Genomic DNA, 23,407 nt, shown 5'->3' on the forward strand with positions numbered 1-23,407 from the left:
TGCAAATAAATTAAAGGCTGAATAAGTAGATGGACTGTGATATATTGGTGGGAAAAGCTTGATTAAAAAGTATTACTATAAAGCTGTAGTTCACTTTTCTGACATTTCACTTTTCATATTAGTGTGTCAGAAAAGTGAACAGTTAAACTTGGGAAAAATCTTGTAAGTGAACTTTGAATCTATTAACGATAAACTTGCCTTTTTTAGTGAGGACGTTTTTGGGGTAGGTAGCAGGAAAGTCAGCTTCTGTGACCAACAGGTCTTTCTCAGACATTGCTTCTGATAGAAATAACATGTGTTAAGTCATCGTTATTCTTCCAGGCAGGTAAATGGGATAAGTTGTCTTTATTGTTCAGATTGCTATAAAGTGTACAAATCAATGTAGACATTCAAAATTCTTCTTATAAATGGTTTTCCATATCCTGCACTGTAAATATATTCCCAAATCTGTTTAAATTACCGTGTTTTTAAAATAGGTGCCTTTTTGTTTTGCTTTGTAAACTGAATAAATTATGGCCTGGTTTCCAAAGGTGCTGAGCACTTACAGATACCATTTGAAATCAACTTAAGTTTTAGGTGCTCAATATTTGAAATATCAAGCCATAATTAAAATGAATATTTTAAGAGAAGAATTTTTAACAGCTTTTTTTCAGTAAACTAAAGTGAAAATTGAAAGTGTTAGATTTTAAAAGAGTGATTAAAGTGTGTAGGGATATTTTTGGGAGAATATAGAGTGAAGATTTTATAGGCCCAGTGTGGTGTAAAATATGAATAAAATAAAGAGCCTTTCATAATCTAAATTCCAGAGGTAGCACTGTGACTGTTAGAAAGCCAATTATGGTATTCTCCTTCACCACTGCCAAAAAGTTGGGCTCTATGTCTACATGTTTGGTGAAAAACACTTGTGATTTACTTGAAATATCTGCTGCACTTTGGAAGATTCTGCCAACAACAGACTTCTTAAATGTGTCTGCTTCCTGGCTGTCTACTTTTATCCCATATGCAAAGTTAAGCATGTGTACTGTGAAGGAATATTTGTTTTGTGTCCTCATATGGTTTCTCATTCCATCAGAGTAGTTCTTGGCAGTAGAATCCTCAGTAAAGGAGAGAGACAATAATATCACATTCTTTGAAAGTCTTTCAACATATTTTCTTACACTCTTATGTTGGAACAGTGGGGGTGTGGGGGGGGGGGATACCAAAGAAAGAGATTAAGGTAGCTTGAATTGGCAAAATAAATGTCAGCACTTCCCCTGACAACAAAAATCAGATGTGATTTTGCACTGACCCGCACTCCACTATGGCCAAATAATCTATGCTGTGCCCACTCAGGTTATCAAAATGAGCAGCCTGAGTACAAAAGGATGTAGGACAGAAAAGTCTGTTTTATTGTTCCACTGTAAAGGGTTGTGTCATATATACAGGGATTACTAATGTTAAGTGTTTTTTACTTGAAAATGTAACAATACAGTATCTAAACTGGAACAAGCAAAGAGCAGTTGCACAATATAAATCATTCTCTGTGCAAATTCAGGGGATTAGAAATTCCACTTCCTTTGTCAGATTGGTTTAGATCCATAGTGGTTTATAAGGTAAACTAGAGGGTTGCATGCTTTGCTGCTTCTGTAGGCCGAACTCACTGAACACACCATGGGCTCCTTGCATCCTTCCATTTCTCCCCAGGAGCTCCTTGTGTGCCACCCTCCTGTCTTTTTCTGTCAGGAACTCCTTGCAACCCATCCATTCTCCTCCCTCACGCCAGGTTCCATATGGCCCACCATTCACCCTCCACTGCACACCAGGGAATCTGTGCACCCATACCATTGTCTCCAGTTCTCCTCAACTTGCCAGTGGCTCTTTGTGCCACCCATGCCAGGGGACTAGGTTATGCTTGGAAGGTGTTTAATGGCTGCCATCAACTGGTTCTTTGATCAATTGCTAAGGTGGTTGAAGTTGCTGGATCTGCTAACTAGATAAAGGGGCTCTGTGTGGTGTCTTCCTCCCCTCTCTCCCCCCCCTTTTCCCGTTCTGTATTTCTGATTTTTATCAAAATTAATAGGATATTGCAAGAACATTCCGTGAAATTTTGGAATTTGGTCAGATGTTCACAAATTATTGTATGGCAGACAGAAAAGACGGATATGCCATAGAGCTGAGTGTGAGACCTTGCTTCATGCAACTGATCGGCTGTTTATGGTTTATAGTGAAGTTTTTGTATAAATTATTTGGAAACATTCTTGGGCAAGCAAGTTCGTTATAGAATATAACTAATTTAAATTATTTTCTTAGGTGCAATGGATGAGCTTCATAGCCTGGACCCAAGAAGGCAAGAATTGCTGGAGGCCAGATTTACAGGAGTAGTGAGTGGCAGCACTGGGAGTACTGGAAGTTGCAGTGTTGGAGCTAAAGTAAGTAGAATTGGGTGGCTATTTAAACCTCTCTGTGAAATGTAATTTAAACTTAAGAAAATATACCATATATAAAACACCTGCCATTTTCTGATGACACAAAGGATGTCATCAGAAAATGCTATAGCCTAGCTGGGGTACGTTGGCATGATTTATTTTCTAATTTAGTCTCTTACTCCAGTAAAAACATTGGATTATGGATTCCATGTTATACTTACTATAAGTGTTTCTTTTGGTCTGATGTGCAAGGGTCAGTGGGGAAATAAAAATAACTCCTCTAGGACAGCTTTCATTTAGGGATAGAGAATGAAAGCATCTTCCTTTTACATCTGTCCCTCTCCCACTTCCTCATTTTTCCACTATCTGAAACCAGCAAGACACACAGGAGTTGCACCTAAGTAATCTGTGTTTCCTGTTCAAGCAATTAGTTGAGATTCTAGAATTTTCCTTTTCTCTTGGTGGGCAGATATGTGAAAGTTCCCCTTATTTCCTGGGAAGAACAGTTATGAAAAGTCTATCTCTAACTAACCTGCTGCAAAACATTTATTAGAAGTTTGCAGAACATAAGGTGAAAATCATAATAAATAAAGCATCAACCAGGAGCATTCATTTTAATAATTATGTCCAAATACCAAATGCACAAATGTCAGAGGAACACTGGATGTTACATGAAGAACTACCTGAAGATACTCCTAAATAACAAGGAAGATCCCTGAGAAAAGCCTACCAATTCTATCTATTCCAGTTTTGTTTTAGTAGGAACTTTAATTCAGAAGTTATCATCTAGTCAGAGGTCAGTCTCATTCTGCAAACTGGCTGAATTATGGAATTCGATGCTTCAGTGTTTCCAAGATGAGCACTTGCTATGGCAAGAATTATAATTTTCCTTCATAATATTTCTGCACAGCCTTGCTTTTCGGTGTTAAATTTGTGGAAGAGCACAATCCAGTGATCAAGGAGGTAGAAAATGGACAATCTAACAGATACGAGGATTAATTTAAATCCGAACATAGGGCAAACATTTCCACTAAAGGTCTCTGTTGCCATTTTTCATCAAACAGATCTCTGAATAGATATAAATCAGACCATAGAAAAGTCTTGTTTTACATTACTTTTCAGGTTGCATGACGTCATACATTTTATAACCCAAGGATATTTTAACCATGTAACTTCTAATATTTTCTCAGAAGTCTTACCCTTTTATATAGGGAAAACTATTTCTATTTAAAGAGTAGGAAAATATTGGCAATAAACTGTAGTTTTAAGTAAAGTTGTAAGTTTTAGATGTGGCAATAAATTGCAGTTTTCCAATAAAAGAGGAGGGTTCTGCCATTAGGTTTGAAACCCAGTCAGGTAAAACCTTTCTGCAACAGAAACAGCTCAGTCAAACTAAAACTTGAGGACAGTAGATGCAGATGGGGCTGAAAACACAAGTATGATAGATGTTGGTGAAAGCCGAAAGGAAGCTGAGATCTTGAGAATCCTGACAACCAAATTTGTAATAAGAATAGATGTGGAATGTGCTTACTTTTCATGGTACGGGAAAGCTGGCCCAGGTTACATGAGAAATGAAAAAATATCATCGAATATACTTTGTCAGTGAGAAGAGATAGGCAGGAAGTGGCAAGATGGTATATGTACTACCATTTTATACTCAAGAGGAAGAATATAGAAGGTGTTGGAATTATGCTGGGTAACATGAAAGCAAAGACCCTTGGGAACCAGTGAAAGACAGAATAACAGCCAAGCTGTGAACAAAACATGTCTTTAATGATAAGGCAGATGGTGGTTAGTGGAGATGTTACACAACTTTGACTTTGCCAGCAACATTGCTTTACTAAGTATGATGTGGAATGGAATGGTTGCTCTTTCATCAGAGATGGAATAGAAAGCAGCAAAAATTGAATTGGAATTAAAGAGAACCAAGATTATGAAGGTAGGAAGCTGGATGACAGCAGCAGAAGTGCACATGGATGGAAAAGAAATTGAACAGGGAGAAGTGTTCTGCTATCTGGACAGTGTAATGACATTTGAAGGTGGTCATGATAAGGCTATTCATACGAGATTAGGAAAAGCATACACCACTTTTGGAAAGATGAACAATATCTGGTCAAAAAAGGTCTCCACATCAAACTAAAGGTCAGATTATATCATGCATTTATACTGAGAGCACGACTGTATGGAGCAGAGAGTTGGCCATTGACGGTAGTTAACAAAAAGAGATTGGAGGCTGTCTGTCACAGATGACTGGGAAAGATTCTATGTTTCATGGAAAGACAAAATAACAAATGTGAGGATAAGGAAGCTGACGGAGCAGGACGTGCTAGAAAATATCATCAAAGAAAAGCCTCAGGTAGTTGTGACGTGCATTATATTTAAGATGGGAGACATGCTAAGCAGGTGTTGAATTGGTTAAAGGAGGGAGAAAAAAGAAAAAAAATAGGGAAGAGCTAGTAGAAAACAGTGACAGAGGATATCAAATGCACTGGCATCATCTGGGAAGAAGTACCAGAACTGATGAGAGACCATAATCAGTGGAGGAACTGGACTGCCTGATGTGTCAGTGGCACCGGAGGATAAGGTAAGATAAAGTTTCTAGAGTTATGTGGCTATTAGATAGCTTTGGGTTTATTTTGATCTTGCTACCTCTCAGAATCCTAATCTCAGACAAGACGACTACATTTCTCACAAAAAGAGAGAATTGCTAACTCTCCTCAAATCTACTAGCAGTCATGGGTATATAAATGCATCCTCTGGAGTCAGAGCATTTAAGAAGTATCTGTTGGATACTTCGCTGGTCCAAAACAAGGCTGGAGGAATGTGGCTCATTTTAGAGGTTGTACTACTCTTTTTTTTTTTTTTTTTTTTTTTTTAAAGGAAAGCCCATAAAAGAGTAATGTAATTCTGTGTTCTGACATACATCTTATTCTTAACTTCTTAATCATTTAAGTGTTTTCCTTATGGATGTTATATTGGTATGAGTTTGTGGTCCATCCTGTAAGTTGTGTTTGTACATTCTTTTCCAGAGAGGATATTTAAGTACATTTGTTTCCTTTTCAATTTTGATAGCAAAAAACATTGTTCAGAATAGTTTTAGTAACAGGTAAGAACATAGAATTTATTGTGCTGGAGCAGACCATTTGTCCCTCAGATCTGATATTCTGTTTGCGGGTCATACGGTCTCTGCAGTTGGTCACGTTGTCTTAAAGCATGACATTTGATTACCCTTACTTTGCATAACTGCAAATACTGTAAGGTATTAGCTGTTTTATAAATCTGAACATAGCATATGATATCTTATTTTTCTCAATAGGCTTCAACAAATAATGAAAGTTCTAATCACAGTTTTGGAAGCTTGGGATCTCTAAGTGATAAAGAATCAGAGGTACGTATACTTACAAAATTAATTACCAGTACAATATTTTCAATGCAAATAAGACACTATTTTAATTGTTTTAATATAGTTGACACTTATATTTATATGTAAGCTTCTTAAAGAAAATAAAATTCTGCATATACAATAAAATTTAAAAGGGCATGTAGTGGTAAAAGCTAAAATTTGTTTCAGATTTGGACCAAACTAATTTTTTTGAGATGGAGATGTGTATAAGACAAGACTTCATAAAAGTGCTATCATGGAGTGTCCTGTTTGGAGTACCCTCCTCTAGCTGGCCACAGCATGACAGACGCACCTGCCTCAGTTTCCCCTTTCATAGTCCCAGAAATAGTCCAAACAGTCTTCCAAAGTATAAATACAGCCCTTCTTTTTGTTATAAAAGTTCCATGTACATAAACCATAAGAAAACAAAACCCAACGCCAAGTTCTACAGTTATAGCCCTCATTCCACACAGTACATCACATAGAGCTCCAGTGCTCTGGCTATACAGTGCGGCCCCAGTGTGTCCCTCACCATGTCCTGGATCTCCAGTACAGCCCTGGTGTCCTTCATGATGCCTTGAGTTTCAGCCTTCTCTGGCTTCTGGTCTCCAGTTTCGAGAGCCAGCATGGACCTCCCTCTGCTGCATTCAGCCTTCAACCCCCTCCAGCCTTTTCTGGCCTTAGCTCTCGGCTCAGGAAGGACAGCTGGCTAGCTTCTCCATGGGCTTCCTAGCCCTCAGCCCCTGGGCACTAGCTTTGACTTCTGAAAGTCAGCAGGTTAATCCCTCTGTTGGCTTCCTTGGTAATTCCTCCCTCTTTCCAGGGAGACCTCCTAACTGGCAGCCTTAACTCACTAGGTCTCCCTCTTGCTGGGTCTCTTCCTCCCTCAGATTCTCCCAGTTCCTTTATAGTACCAAGTGCAGCCTGGCTCTCTCAACTGGCCAAACTGGGGCAACTGTTCTGGCACGAGAGCTGGACCCTGCTTCATTTAGTGGGGCCATCTATCCAATGACAAGTTCCTTTTGCCTGTGTTCACAGAATTAGTTTTCTCCTTTTTATCTTACGTTGCTTCTGCATTGTATCACGAAAGATTAACTACATTTTATATATATATATAATTATTTTATCTCAGGCTTGATATAACAAAATAAGAGGTAGATTGTATGTTATGTCTTGTAAGAGCAGCTGGGGGAAAGACTAAGATGGCTTTAAATTACCTTGTGCCCTAGTGCTTCTGGGGTGCTTTGAGCGGGTGAGGCCCCTGGCATAATTTGAACAGCTCTGGGGGATCTATCTGAGTTACAGCAATCTCCTTAGGTTGCCCATTGGGTTGGAGTGCTGTCCAGAAACTCCATAACTCAAGTGCTGTGGCCCTGCCATTGACATGTCTATGACATGCCCTTATGCTAGGACTCACAAGTGGGAGGGCCTCAAACTGGTGTCGTTCACAATGCCTGCACCAGGAAAATCCTCCCTTTAGAGCACTTTCATGTTACTTCAGCCCTTTTACCTGGTATAAAGGGGACAGTATGAGGATTAGACTCTTGCCCCAAGCATTGATGTATAGCTGTGCCTAAATGATGATAAATTCATGTAAGAATGGTCTGTAGAGCTTACTAAATTTTTACCTTACGGCAGTAAAACTTGCAACAGCATCAGAGAAACCTCTTTAGCTACTGTTTAGTTGCAGTTATATAAATAGGCCAAAAACTAAATTAGTTTGCCAGTATTTATTATCCTGAGAAATATAGACATGTTCAAAGATCAGACATTAAATCAACCTACACTTCTAAAAACATTTTTCTTCATAGATATTATAAACTACGGTGTTCTGACATATTATTTTTCCAAAAATATTTTATAGGAAAAATTGTAGGATTTTTTGAGGTGGGGAGGAATGCTTATATATACAAATTGCATGGACTTTGTAAATGAGATATAAAAGGGTGGAGAAGAGCAGGACTAAATTTGAACCGCTCATGCTTTGAATGTTTTTTAATATCACTGAAATTAAAAACTGCTTATACTTTTTCACCTTAAGATTTGAAGTAAGGTACTGAACATTTTTCAATCAATTTTCAGAATAATTCCAACACTGCTAGTCCTCCTGTCACCCTCATCTGACCTTGCCCATTCTTTGCCTGGAATCACTGTGAAAATATATTGCACATCTTTAAAGGTTAGACGGCTTCTGACATTCTGACCAACTGTGGGTTCAGTCAGTTGCCATTAATGGAGAGAGAGACAGAGCACTGGAAAGGACGTTATTGTGCCAAGTGCTTTTTAGATATCTAGCTCTCTGTTGCCCATCTTATTTTAGTGTAGTTGTATGCACCCTCAAATTCCAGAAGAATGTGGTAGAGGGCTCTGACTTACTGGAAATTCCCTTTTCAAGAGAAAATCTGCAGGCAGCATGAAGGACAGTGCAAGTGGTAGAACCTTCTCCTACAGTAAGCTCCCATTCGGTAAGCATTAGTGGATCCCTCTCCTCGTGCACCATGTGCTCCAATGAGCAATTAATCTGTACTTTTAAAATTGGGCCTTGTAATGGGGTGTACCAGGCCCTTTGAGGCCCCCTGCTGGAGACCTCATAGTCCTACCACACCCCACCCCAGAAAAGGGTGCAGTGAAGGTCCGTCTTCTAGGCCTGCCACAAAGTGGGAGGGTCCCAGAGCTCAGACTCCAGCCTGGGGGGGCGGGCGGCTCTTTCTTGTCCACTATTTGAGTATGGGACTATGCTCAGAATTCCGGTCTTCAAACTGTGTGCCTCCTCATAGACTTTAAGGTCAGAAGGGACCATTATAATCATCTAGTCTGACTTCCTGCACAACGCAGGCCACAGAACCTCACCCATCCACTCCTGTAATAGACCCCTAACCTAAGGCTGAGTTATTGAAGTCCTCAAATAATGATTTAAAGCTTCAAGGTACAGAGAATCCACCAGCAAGTAACCTGTGCCCCATGCTGCAGAGGAAGGTAAAAAACCCACAGGGCCTCTGTCAATGTGCCCTGGCGGAAAATTCCTTCCTGACCCCAAATATGGCAATCAGTGAAAGCCTGAGCATGTGGGCAAGACTCACTAGCCAGACACTTGGAAAGAATTATCTTTAGTAACTCAGAACCCACCCCATCTAACATCCCATCACAGGCCATTGGACATATTTACTAATTTAGATCAGATTTAGATATTTAGATCAGTTAATTGCCAAATTAGGCTGCCCCATCATATCATCCTCTCCATAAACTTATCAAGCTCAGTTTTGAAACCAGCTAGGTTTTTTGCCCCCACTGCTCCCGTTTGAAGGCTGTTACGGAACTTCACTCCTCTGATCATTAGAAACTTTCATCTAATTTCAAGTCTAAACTTCCTGATGGGCAGTTTATATCCATTTGTTCTTGTGTCCACATTGGTGCTGAACTTTAATTCCTCTCCCTCCCTGGTATTTATCCCTCTGATGTATTTATAGAGAGCAAACATATCTCCTCTCAGCCTTCTTTGGGTTGGGCTAAGCAAGCCAAGCCTTTGAATCTCCTCTCATAAGTTAGGTTTTCCATTCTCAGATCATCTTAGTAGCCCTTCTCTGCACCTGTTCCAGTTTGAATCCATCTTTCTTAAACATGGGAGACCAGAACTGCCCATAGTATTCCAGATGAGGTCTGACCAATGCCTTGTATAACAGTACTAACATCTCCCTCTTTCTAATGGGAACCCCTCACCTGATATATCCTGATACCACATTAGCTTTTTTCATGGCCATATCACATTGGCTCATAATAATCCTGTGGCCAGCCATATGCCCAGGTCCTTCTCTGTCATTTGCAACAGATGCGTCCCCAGCTTATAGCAAAAATTCTTTAGTCCCTAAATGCCTGACCTTGCACTTTCCGCTATTAAATTTCATACTGTTTCTATTACTCCAGTTTAAGGTCATTCAGATCTTGTATGATATCCCAGTCCTTCTCTGTATTAGCAATACCTCCCAACTTTGTGTCATCTGCAATCTTTATTAGCACACTTCCACTTTTTGTGCTAAGATCAGTAATAAAAAGGTTAAATAAGATTGGTCCCAAGACCGATCCCTAAGGAATGCCAGTGGTAACCTCCCTCCAGCCTGACAATTCATCTTTCAGTATGGCCTGTTGTAGTCTCCCCTTTAACCAGTTCCTTATCCATCTTTCAATTTTTATATTAATCCCCATCTTTTCCAATTTAACTAATAATTCCCCATGTGGAACTGTATGAAATGCCTTATTGAAATCTAGGTGAATTAGATCCATTGAATATCCTTTGTCTAAAAAAAACTGTTACCTTCTCAAAGAAGGAAATCAGGTTGGTCTGGTATGATCTACCTTTTACAAAATCATGTTGTATTTTGTCCCATTACCATTAACCTCAATGTCCTTAACTACTTTATTTTTCAAAAAATTTTCTAAGACTTTGAATACTACTGAGGTCAAACTAACAGCTTTGTAATTACCCGGATCACTTTTTTTTTCCTTTCTTAAAAATAAGAACTGTGTTAGCAATTTTCCAGTCATACGGTACAACCCCTGAGTTTAGAGCTTGATTAAAAATCCTTGCTAATGGGCTTGCAATTTCATGTGCTAGTTCCTTTAATATTCTTAGATGGAGATTATCCGGGCCCTCCAATTTAGTCCCATTAAGCTGTTGAGTTTGGCTTCTACTTCAGATATGGTCATTTCTACTTCCATATCCTCATTCTCATTAGCTACCCTGCCATTATCCCTAAGCTCTTAATTAGCCTCATTAAAAACTGAAGCACAGTATTTGTTTAGATATTGGGCCATGCCTAGATTATACTTAACCTCTACCCCATCCTCAGTGGTTGACGGACCCACTTTTTGTTTTCTTCCTATTTATATGGCTATAAAACCTTTTGCTATTGGTTTTAATTCCCTTTCCAAGGTCCAACTCTACTTGACTTTTGGCATTTCTCACTTTTCCCTACATGTTCTGACCTCCAAGAGAGAGCTTTCCTTGCTGATCCTTCCCATCTTCCACTACTTGTAGGCTTTCTGTTTTCTCTTAATCACCTGTCTAAGATACTTGCTCATCCAGGTTGGTCTACAACTCTTGCCCATTAATTTTTTTCCCTTCCTTGGGATGCCCTTTTGAAATCAGAGACCCTAGGCATAGATCTGTTTTTGTTTATCTTTCCATTTAGTTTGAACTGAATTAGCTCATGGTTGCTCGAAACAAGGTTGTCCCCTACAACTAGTTCTTCTGTGCGGTCTTCACTATGCACCAATACCAAATCTAAAATGCCATCCTGTCTTGTTGGTTCAGCAACTATTTGGTGAAGGAATCCGTCAGCTATCACATCCAGGAAAATTTAGGACTTCTTACTAACACTTGTCCTCCATCTATATCTGGGAAGTTAGTCTCCCAAAATCACACAATTCCCAGTAGTATTTACTTAATTAAAAACATTAAAGAGGTCTCTATCCATATCCAAATCGGATCCTGGTGGTCTGTAGCACACCCCAAGCACTATCTCAGGAAGCTCTAGTAGCTTTCTTCCCCAATGTGATTTTTGCCCAGACAGACTCTTATCCATTGCCTCACTTCTAATTTCTTTACAGTCTACCTCATCATTGATATACAATGCTACTCCTCCTATTTGTTTCTCCTGAACAGCACTTACCCTTCAATACCCGTACTCCAGTCATGACTACTATTCCACCATTTTTCTGTTATGCCTATAATATCTGGTTTCACTTCCTGCACCAGTAGGTCTAGTTGCTCCTTTTTGTTACCCAGGCTCCTTGCATTGGTGTATAAACATCTTAATTTTTGCTGTTTGGATTCGCTTGCATTCCTTACCTGATTTGTTGCAGTCATTCTACCGCCAGTATTGCCTGTTAGACTGGTGTCTACACTACCCTTCCTCTTAATGTCCATTCTCCTATCCACTGCTATATCCTTTCTTTCTTCATTTTCCTCCCTCTCAACGTTAATCAGGCATGGAGATTAGCTGGGCATCTCCCCCAAATTCCTGGTTAAAAGCTGTCTTAATCACTGTGTCAACCTCCATCCTAGAACGCTATTTCCTTCCCTATTTAGGTGAAGACCATCCCAAGAGAACAGTTTTCTGTCCATGTATGCCTCCCAATGGCCATACATCCCGAAGCCCTCCTTATAGCACCACTGCCTGAGCCATCTGTTGATTATCATAATCTTGTCACGCCTTTGTAATCCTCCTCTAGGGACAGGCAGAATCCCACCAAAGATCATCTAAGCCTCGATTTCCTTAAGAGTCTTCCCCAACCTGGCATAGTCTCTCTTGATTTATTCCAGCAAGAATCTAGCCATATCATTTGTTCCCACATGAAGAACAGTCAGTGGTTTCTTTTCAGGATCCTCTTCAGCCACAGGTCCACATCCCATATCTTAGCACCTGGCAGACAGTACGTCCCTCTGTTCTCTGGATCAGCTCTGGTTACAGGCCTGTCTGTTCTTCTCAGTAGGGAGTTCTCAATCACATACACCTGCCTTTTCCTGATGATGGTGCGATTCTCCATTTATCCTGTTCTTGCTGACTGCAAGACCTCTCGTCCTCTGGTCTCCCTTGGAATTATCTGCAACCCATCCTGTATCCTCTTGGGGCTCTTATTTGGTTCATCTGTTTGGTTCTCATATGTTGGCTGATCCACTTTTTATATAGGACTAGCTGCTCTTCTCTTCTTCCTTGCTCTTCCACCTTCAGTTACAGCCTTCTGTGCCCTTTCTTCATTTTCTAACTCAGCAAATTGTTCCTGAGCTCTATTTCTCCTTCACTAGCCTGTCTTTTCCTCTGCCTGGTTATGAAGTCATATGCTTCCATTGGCCATTTTCCTCACCTAGAAGTCTCTCTTCAGAGTTCTTTGGTCCTGCTTCCATCTGCAAATCTGGGCTTTTCCCTTCAGCCTCCTCATGCCTTTGCTCCGTCATCTGCTCAAACTCCCTTCTAAACTCAACCAGAGTTTCCACCTGCCTCTCCAAGCCTTTGGGCTTCTCTTCCATGAGCTTTATGAGGCGGCACTTCATACAAACAAACTTTTTTGAGGTACTCTCAGAAACCACACAACTCCCAGAAAGCTCACTCTTCCCACCGTCCTTCTCTGTTAATGACGACTATCAGCGCTGTCTCTACTGCCTGAGGGAAACTCACATTGCGACTTGGTGCCGTGTTTGCCAGTCTTTCCCCAACTGTACCCAAGAGGGTGGGTGGCAACGCAAGTATCTCATGGAGATGGTTATGAGATCCCAATCACACCCAAGGCAGGGAACTCCCCCATACATCGCAGCAAGGAGCAATAGAACACGTTCCTCCACAATATCTGGGAACAAGTTTTTATTCAACCAGATTCTTAATGCTCAAGAGGAAGGGTAGGTGGAGATCAATTCTCTACCTCTGTCACCTCAACTGCTTCATTTGCAAATTCAAATTTTGCATGGTCACATTGGCAGCAATAATTTCATTGTTAGAAAAAGGCATTTGGTTCATGATTCTTGATATGAAGGATGCTTACTTACACGTTGATACGCATCATGCCCAGAGACGTTTTCTCAGAATTAGGGTGGGATCCAACCATTTCCAATACAGAGTATTACTACACAAACCCGCTCAATCAATGCCATTGCACTGATGCCTGCTGCCTTAGCAGTATAGACATGCCCACAGTCTTTGGAATTCATCAGGGCAACCTTGAATTGTATCATCTCAAGGGTGTACTTGCCCACAAACAGGTTCCAGAGTATGAAAGAAATCATAGGTTGCATCACGAGTAACCCTTGTTTAGCGGCTGAGATGCATCTGTCCATCCTTGGCTATATGGCTTCCTGCACTTATATCACTCCATTTTCAAGGTTCCACCTTCATTGTCCACAAGCCTGGCTATAGTCAGTATACTCACAGTTCCTGCCAAGCTACTGTCTTTACTTCTATAATGGATAAATCCTCAACAGGTATGCATGGGGAGTCTCTGTTCTCCCTTCATCTCTGGATAAAACTATCATTACTGACATGGCCCTAATAGGCTGGGGAGCTCATATGGACAACCACATGACAAAAGGGACTTGGACATCTCGAGAGTCCAGAATGTACTTCAAAGTCTGGAACTTAGAGCACTAAGAAAAGCATCAGAGTTCTTTCTTCCATTTCTCTGTTCTGACCATATCCTGGTAAAGTCAAACAACACTACAGATCACAATCTCCATAAATAAGGAAGAGGGAGTGAAGTCTGCATCCCTGTGCACAGAAGCAGTCAATCTCTGGAAGTGGTACTTCACCAATCAGATCGTCTTATTCGCATCCTACCTTCTGGGGAAGCAGAATGTGCTTGCAGACTCCTTCAGCCAACAGTTTGTGGTCAACCCTCAGTGGGAACTCCATGACAGGGTGCTTTATGACATTTTCATGCAATGGTGAACTCCAACCAGAGATGTGTTCACTTCTTAGACCAACTGCAAGTGCGCCATATATTGCTCTAGAGGAGCCTTCCATTATCACTCCCTGGGTGATGCTATCCTGGTCAGGCCAGCTCAATTCCACTACTACTCATACACAGGTGCTGCACAAGATCCTATGAGACAGGGTGACAGTCATCCTGATCATCCTCTTCTTCGAGTGCTTGCTCATGTCGATTCAAAGTAGGTGTGTGCACACCGCGAGCAGTCAGAAGATTCTTCCCCTAGTGCTACCCGTTGAGTTGGTTCAGACACCCCCTGGAATTGCACCTCCATGGCGTTATATAATATAATATATATATAGAATCCTGCCGACCTGCTGCCTCTTCAGTTCCTTCTTACTGCCCGTGATGGTCAGCTATGTGTCTCTTCTCTTGCTTTGGCAAGCGTTCCCCTAGTGGTCTCTATTGTTGAACCTGTAAATAGTTAAGTTAGATTTAGTTATTAGATTTTAGTTAAGCTTCTCTTTTGGGGGTCCCCTTTTTCCCCCCTACCTGGGAATCAGGGCATGCCTCGCTCCCAAGGATTCAAACCGTGTGGGACCTGCCATAAGCATATGCAAAGGGACGATCCCCACAAATTCTGCTTGAAGTGCCTGGGTGAATTCCACCAGAAAGATTGCTGTAGGATTTGCAAGGGATTCTATTCTCAGACCAAGAAATAGAGGAAGGTCACGATGAAACACCTCCTCATGGAGGCAGCCGTTTGTCCCCAGTCGCCAGGCCACTTGGACCCTGCACCTAGCATCTTGGTGCAGACTGTGCCAGCTTCAGTTAGAGAGCCAGAGGCTCCAAGAAAGGACTCTGCACCAAGAGATACTCTACACCACCTTTTCACGATGCTGAAGTCAGCCCTGCACTGCTCTCAGTCACCGGTGCTGCACGAGAGCCATAAGAAAACTGATAGAAGGCTGCTCGACCACGGTGAGAACAGCAGGGAGAGCTCTAATGGTGCATGTCCTGAGCTGGGGCACCCAGCGCCTACCCCTCCTGAGGCACAGCTGTCAACTCTTGGCCAGCAGAGGGATCTGTCGAGTACAGTGCTTGTGGACTCCCCCGTAAGGGAGAGCCAGGTGGAAGAATTAGATCTCCCTTCTACCCCAGACACGTTTGAGGTGGCCAGAGACCTGATAGCTATTACGGCACAGCAGTGCCTCGTCAGGCCAAAGAGAGCATCGGATGCAAGATCTCCGGCATGGCAGCAAAGCATGGTGCCGTCTAGAGGCAAACCAGCTTTGATGCGGCACTGGTCACCTTCTCCACAGCACCATCTCCGTTGGTACCGCCCTGGTCTTGGAGTTGACTCAGAGTTGGAGTTGTATATCTCCAAGCATAGCCAGTACTGTTTGAAGTGACGCTGCTATAGACAGGAGATGGGATAAGCCCCTCTCATAGGTCCTTGTCCAGTTCAGTGGCAGTTGCCTGTGCAGTGGCCCTTTTGGACCCCATGGGCATACCACCAGGCCCAGGAGTCCTATCCAAGAGGTCCCCAGTCCTTTGCCTTGGAAACATGGGCTCCCCTACCACTTGGGGATCACTTATCGCTGTACTGCACCAAGGCTGGCACAGAGGGCAACACGGGGATCGGCACCCTCAAAGGGACATGAGTACCTCTTTATTCATCTGCAGCCAGGGTCACTGGTAGTAGTGGCTCCGACTGAGAAAGAGAGGCAGGGGCAGCAAAGCCCATCACCCAAGTCCAAGGACTCAGAGAACTGGATTTCTTCGGCAGAAAAGTCTACTCCACTGTGGGGACTCTAGCTTCGTATTGCGAACCAGCAAGCGATCTTGAGCCACTATCATTTCAACTCATGGGATGCCATGTTGAAGTTCAAGGAGCTGCTCCATATTGGAGTTGGCAGCGGAAACAGAGGAGGGCAAGGCAGTGGGGAGGACCTCACTACAGGCTTCCCGGGACTTGGCGGACTTAGCCACTCGAACAATATCTGCAATTGCCATGAGGAGGAGTTCATGGCTGCAGGTGTCAGGCCTCTCTCCAGAGGTCTAACAAACAACACAGGACTTGCACTTTGAAGGGTTGGGGTTATTTTTGGAGCAGATGGACTCCAAGCTCCACAGCCTGAAAGATTCAAGGGCAACATTGAGGTCTTGGACCTTCATGCACTTGCTCTTCAGAGAAAGCTCTTTAAAGTCCAACCTCTCCCGTGGATTTACCCTACGCAACCTGCTCTAGGAAGCAGGGCAGGAATAACTGATGTAGGACACATCAGCCCCCACCCAACCAATGCTGGGGTTCGGTGAGGCAGTCCTCCGGCTCCAAACAATCATTTTGAGGGTGTGCCTGAGGGCGACACACCAAGTCACATCCTGGATCTTTACCCCTGCTTTTTGAACCGTGTAGCCTGTTTTTGGGTGTGTTAGGAATTTGTATGGGGTTATAGGCTTGCCAATTGATTTGGTTAGAAGATAATGCGGTTTTTGTTTCGGAATCAGGCTTCAGAAGAGTTTTATAGTAACCCTAGGGTGCACGACAGGAAGATTTACAGTGATAGCCAAGTTTGTATAATTTTATAAACTTTTATTAAGATAACATAAAATGATAGACAAATGACTGATATAAAGAAAATGAATAATTAAATGGATAATGGATAGGATTAGTTTTATTTTAGAGACTTGTGTGATTATATATGTTTACGGTATGCTTTGGATTAATATACGTAACACCTTTTTTGATGACCTGGTTGAGAGAGAGGATTGGTTTTTAAACTTTTGAGTAGAGGGGTGGAGTGCTAGGCAATACTTGAGGGCTAAGAGCTATAAGGCTAAGACTAACACTACAAATAATACTAAGTATAAATGAAGAACAACATTTTAACACTAACTAAAAGAAGTTTAAGAAGGAGTAGCTGACGATCGCCCCAAGTAACACAATTTTCCCCTTATACCCTGAGCAATATGGGTTTTTTTTAAGTTTAAACTTGGATTTTTTACCCCCAAATTATTAGGGTACTCTTATTTTATAGGCTGGCAGGTTTGTGTGTATTAATGACATATTTACATTTTTAGACGGTTTTAGATGATTTGTTTATTTTACCTTTGTTATTTTTGGCACTTTTTGAGTATTTGTGAAGTTTACTTGGGGCATAACCTGAGACAGCGCCCCCTGTTTTGATGCCTTCTGACTTATTTAGGGTAAAGGTTTATAACCATATATGTCTTATCCTTTAACTTATTTGGGCCAAAGGTTCCGAACACATGCATGCTATCTGCCTTAGCTTTTATACAGGATGTGGCCTATAAGGTACCTTGCATTACAGCTATAATACTTTAATATAAATTTATGACTTTATTATAATCAAACAACCATAGTTGAATTTATAAGGAAAGACTATATGTGTGTGTGTGTGTGTGTGTGTGTGTGTGTGTGTGTGTGTGTGTGTGTGTGTGTGTATATATATGTATATATGTGTGTGTGTGTATATATATGTATATATGTGTGTGTGTGTATAAATAAATATATAAAATATATAATGTGCAAGCAAGCAGGCTAGTCCTATAGGCTACAACCGTCTATCCTGTTTCTGTCAGGCATGGGCCCAGATAACCTCAGACCAAGGAATGCTATACATAGTAGAACTGGGATATTCTCTCCAGTTCTGTTCCTCCTCTCCCTCTCATCCCCCATCTCTGTCCTTTTTCAGGGACCCCTCTCACGAGCAACTTCTAATACAGGAGGTACAAGTGCTCTGAAGGGCAGGAGCCATGGAGAAGGTTCCTCAGGAGTTAGGGGGAAAGGGGTTCTACTCCTGATTATTTCCAAAGACTATAGGAGGTCTCAGACCCACTCTTGACTTGTGAAACCTCAATAGATTTATGAAGAAACTGAAATTTCGCATGGTATCTTTGTCTGCCATCATGCCTTCCCTGGAACCGGGGGACTGGTACGCCGCCCTCAACTTGAAGAACATGTGCTTTCATATATTAATAATCCCATCCCACAAAAGGTTCCTCAGATTCATAGTAAACCACATTCATTATCAATTTACAGTCCTTCCCTTCAACCTGTCAACAGTCCCTTGTGTGTTTACCAAGTGCATGGCAGTAGTCGCCGCCGCCTTGAGGAAACAATAGGTGTAGGTGTTCCCATATTTAGACGGCTAGCTTGTTAAGGGCTGCTCCAGGGCACAGGTAGAGACTCGTGTGTCCCTGATATGGTTGACATTTGGCAGATTGGGTCTACTGCTGAACGTCCCCAACTCAACCCTGTCCTCAACTCCAATGATAGAGTTTATAGGAGCTGTCTTAGACTCCTCTCATGCCTGCCAGGGCATTCCTTACTAGAGTCTTGCTTCCAGACTATTTGCTCCATCATAGAGGACTTTAGGTGCTTTCCTACTATGATGGCATGGAGCTGCTTGAGCAAGCTTGGTCATGTGGTTGCATGCACATACATGCAGCTCAGACCTCTCCAGGTTTGGCTGGCATTGGCGCACAGAGCAGACAGACAACCTGAACACGATAGTTTCGCTTCCCCCTTGGGTTATCGAGTCTCTTGTGTGGTGGCTCAACCTTCAATCGATATGCGCGGGAGTACCCTTCTCCAGTGCTTGATGTCTCTACTCACGGCCTGTTATTTGGATGGAGCTCACAAAATAGGTAATGTGTGCTCCACTCCGGGATGTACTCACACATAGTTGACACCCCACGACTAGAATCTGCTATTAAGCCAAATGGAAGCGATTCATGAAATGGGCCTCTGATAGTCAGCCTGCTGGATCAAACATATCAGTACCAACCATTCTGGATTATTTACTCCACCTCCACTCTGGCCTTCCCATTCATCCATAAGGGTGCATCTGGCAGCCATTATTGCCTTCCTTCCAGCAGTTGATGGGACTTCCATATTTATTCATCCAACTTCTGCTAGATTCCTGTGAGGCTTTACTGAATGCATTTCCCTCCAGTTAGGAAACCTACCTTGGTCTGGGACCTCAACCTAGTCCTTTCAGTTCTGATCAAACTACCATTCAAACCCCTGGCCACTTGCCCACTAACCTAGCTATCCATGAAGATAATCTTCCTGGTGTCTGTCACCTCAGCCCGACAAGTGAGTGGATTGGCAGCCATTATGGCAGACCCTCTCTTCACTGTGTTTCACAAGGACAAAGTCTCCCTGCAGCTCTACCCCAGATTCCTTCCCAAGGTGGCCTTCCTGTTCCACCTTAACTCCTCCAACAGAGAACATACTCTGCACTGCTTGTATGTTTATTGTGCACTAGCCTTCCACCTTCACTGTACACGCACTTTCTGAGCCTGGCTCAGACTCTTCATCATGAAAGTGGAACACTGCAAGGCTTATGCCCTCTCTTCCCAACAAATCTCAAACTGGGTTACCCACAGCATCACGGAATAATTCTCCCTCTGATGCGTCCAGCTACCTACTGGCATCAGAGCTCACTCCACTTGGGCACAAGCTACCACATATGCCTTCCTTGCTGACATTCTGTGGCAGGATATTTAATGCATGCACCAATAGGCCATTCAGTACTACAAACTCTCGTATCAGCCAAGCCCTAGCGCCCACCTGCATATTGATTACTGCTCGCTACGCTACTTAGGTCTGGAATCCATATAGGGACCAGCACTCGAAGAAGAAAGGGAGGTTTCTTATTGTAACTGATGGTTCTCGGAGATGTGGTCCCAATCTGGATTCCAATCCTACTCCCATCCCCTCTGCTATGGGCTCAAAGCCTGTTAGTAAGGGGAAACTGAAGAGGCATCAACCTGCACAGCCGCTGGAGACCTTAGACATGCCACGTGGATGACGTGAGGCATGCACGCGGGTTGATAAACATGCCTTTCAACCGTTTCTGTTCCATTGCATGGCGTGCGTGCTCATCCATGTTTGGAATCCAGATAGGGACCACACATCTCAAAGAACCATCAGTTACAGTAAGTAACCTCCCTTTCTCCACCTTCGGGTGCATGATTCACATGCGTAACCCACAGTGGAATACAGATAGGCAGCACACATCTCAAAGAACCTTCAGTTATAGGTAAGTAATCTCCTCTTTCAGGGCACGCAAAGGTTCAGACATTTATTAGGTTTCAGGGTGCTGAATGAGTTCCACCTTGTCTAAACTGGAAATTTGTCCTGACTACAGCCATAATTGGCCTACATTAGTTTGACTGCGCTGGTACAATCCTTAGACTGGACAAGCAAAGCTACTATTTGCATTCCTATAAAAAGCAAGCTTTGAGCAGCTATATCAGGTATTGCGCTGGTAGCTATACTGATGGCTATAATCAGGGCAGATCTCCAGTCTAGACAAGGCTTTTATCTAATATGCACAAACCTAAATATAGGTATTCTGAACTCTTTGGCTTGAACAATAGTTTGACTGCTCAGTCTGAATTGTTGTCACATGCAGTGTTAGAGGTGTTGTTAATGAGAAATATTGTTGGTTAGCGAGGGTTACTTTCATTTTAGGAGGTGTTTCATCATGTCCAGGTAACTTAAACCTTAGGGAGCTATGTTTTTATAGTTAACAAGGTAGAGAGCTCAGATTCTGCCTACACAGAAGGTTATTTCTGTGTGTCCATGGCAAAACAGGTTCTCCAAGATGACTGTAGTATACTAAGTTTATCGGTCACAAAAAGGATTTGGATCCTAAGTCTGACATTCTTTTTTTTGTTTGTTCACCCCTTTGAATAATTCTGCTACCCAGGTAAGTTATGTGTCTTGGCATTCCTGGATACTTTTTCTTGACATTAATAGACAGTTTTCTTGACCAGAAGGGTGTGAATACCTATACTTTTTATTTATGGCTTTTCACAAGAATAAAACTCACTTTTCTGCTCTGGGTACATTGGGAGTTCACTTAAGAGAAAAGTCTTTAATCCTCTGGCTTTTTTGTCCATCTTTTTGGCAAAGGAGAAAGATATATGGCATTACAATACTGCTTTCAGATTGTATCTGGTTAGATAGAAGTAGAGGGTAGCATAGATATAGATAGGTCTGATCTTTGTTTATTTTGTTTGAATTCCCTGAGAGAGATTGTGTAACTTCTAGAGTACTGATAAGCAAAAATCTGTTGAACTAATTTCTGGAAGTTTAAAATGGAGGTGTACTCTTAAAAGCTGATAGTTTTAAAAAAATTGTGGTGGTGCTTCCCATGAGTCAATGTCTTCCAGATGATATTTGCCCAAATTTCAGGTAGAGCCTTTTTCTAACTGACAGCTGTGCAAACTCAACATTGGGTGTGAAAGTTCATCTGTGTTCTGACTTATGCATCATACCAGGAAGAGAATCTCTGGGACACTGTCTGTAATTGAGTTATACAGGTTTAATTTAAGGCCCAGTTTGATCCTGTAGTTGATACTTAATTAACAGTTCTGATGATGACTCACAAGTTAGACTAGAGTTCGTCCTCCCATAGCGGTATAGGTTCTTAAGTGCTAAAAGGAGTAACAATGTGCAAGTAGAAAAAAAATAAGCCAGCTGAAAAGCTTCTGAATGCATGCCAGGAGCAAATCTGATAGGTAAGAATTTGCTATAATAAAATAATTACTTTACTGACTATAACTGTGCATTGAAGATCTTGTATTGCCTGAGACATGAAGTATGATCTACATGGGTGGTATCTGTTTTTCAAATAGAAAATTTCTTTAAATTTTCAATGATCTCTTTGCCTCTTTCTAGTTAATCTTGAAGGATATTCTTAGAAAAATTCTAGAAAGCAACTTAGTGTTACTGCTACATGGAAAAATGCCTGATTAATATTTTAATGGCATTACCTGGAGAACTATTAACAACTATTCAAAGAAATTAATGGTGCTGCCTGGGAACTGTCTTTGAACAGTATTGTAGCGGTGTAGGTTGGAAGTTAAGGGAGATAAAAGTGGAAGTGTGCCGTAACACACTGGAAATTATGCTACATTATTGCAGTTCTGTGGAAAAAAAACCATGGTCCTTTATCAGAGAAGGTGCCTATCTAGGACAGAGGTTCCCAAACTTTTCTCATTGAGTACCACCTTCCAGATCTACCAACTCCCATGTAACCCTTTCCAGATATACAAACTGCCCATGTATCCCTACCCTTCTCATCACTGATATTTTCTGTTCTTGATAACACTATCTGTCGTTAGCCATTTGACTATATTTCACTGTTACGTACAGATATAGTTATAATGCTATGTTTACAGCCGAATGTCCCCATCCCCCTCAAGTTCTGAGTTCAGTTAGCCTGACAATTGCTGGGCAACTGAACCTGCACTGTATGGTGACTGTAGGTGAGGTCTGTGCGTCAGCGCTCTCTGTCTGTGTTCTTATTGGTACATCTTGAAATAAATTAACTACAGTATTTTGTATAACAAATTCCCACAGAGTTTTAAATCTTCATCTGAGTAGCCTATTATGAAAATGCAATAAATAAAATAATTAATAAAGTCTGCTAATACACAGTTTTTCCCTTGTATCCCCAAAGGATGTTTTGCGTACCCCAGAAATATGCATATCACAGTTTGGATCTATGATCTTGTATTACCTCCATCACCACAGAATATTTGAGTGCCTCACACACACTAATGAATTTATCCTCAGAACACTCTTGTGAAGTAGGAAGGTCCATTATCCTCAATATACATATATGGAACTGAGGTAGATTTAGCCAAGATCACACAGGAAGTCAGTGCCAGAATTGGGAATTCAACTCAGACCTTCTGATGTTAAGTCCAGTGCCTTAACCACAAGGTCATATTTCTTAGTGATTATTTCTAAATTGTAAAGTACATTTGTATATTGGATTCTTAAAAACAAATAATAAAAAAAAAAACAAAAACCCCAAAACTCAACAACCACACATTTAATTATTTGTAAAGGGCCCTAAGCAGACCTATTCACTGCATTATGTCTGCTACTGCAGGTTCCTTTCATGTTCTTTGAAAGATGATTTCTGGTATTCTTCCTTGCCATGGTTTTATTTTTTGCAGCTGTGACGATATCATAAAAAAAAGATTTAAATGGAGGATGTCTTTACATTTTCAATGAGCAATCAGAAAAATTGTGGCACTGAATAAAGGAATGTTCTTTCTTGACCCATTTTTCAGAAGGTGTTATATTCTCTTCAAAGACTTTGTAGTTATGCCAGATATGATGATGAGGGACTATAGGATTTTACTCCTTGAAATA

General features: G+C 41.6%; 1 protein-coding gene across 3 annotated transcripts in view; it reads left to right on the forward strand.

The window, feature by feature from the left end:
* Positions 1-23,407, forward strand: part of TLK1 (tousled like kinase 1) — a 143,982-nt gene that overhangs the window by 43,860 nt on the left and 76,715 nt on the right. For all 3 annotated transcript variants that reach the window (XM_067549259.1, XM_067549257.1, XM_067549258.1), the window contains exons 2-3: positions 2,290-2,408; positions 5,722-5,793. In XM_067549259.1, the coding sequence (XP_067405360.1) occupies positions 2,290-2,408; positions 5,722-5,793 (191 nt within the window). The remainder of the gene's footprint in view (positions 1-2,289; positions 2,409-5,721; positions 5,794-23,407) is intronic.

This window comes from Emydura macquarii, unplaced genomic scaffold, assembly GCF_026122565.2.
Source record: "Emydura macquarii macquarii isolate MOO-44397 ecotype Brisbane River unplaced genomic scaffold, CSIRO-AGI_Emac_v2 contig_1253, whole genome shotgun sequence".
NCBI classification, from domain to species: Eukaryota; Metazoa; Chordata; order Testudines; family Chelidae; genus Emydura; species Emydura macquarii.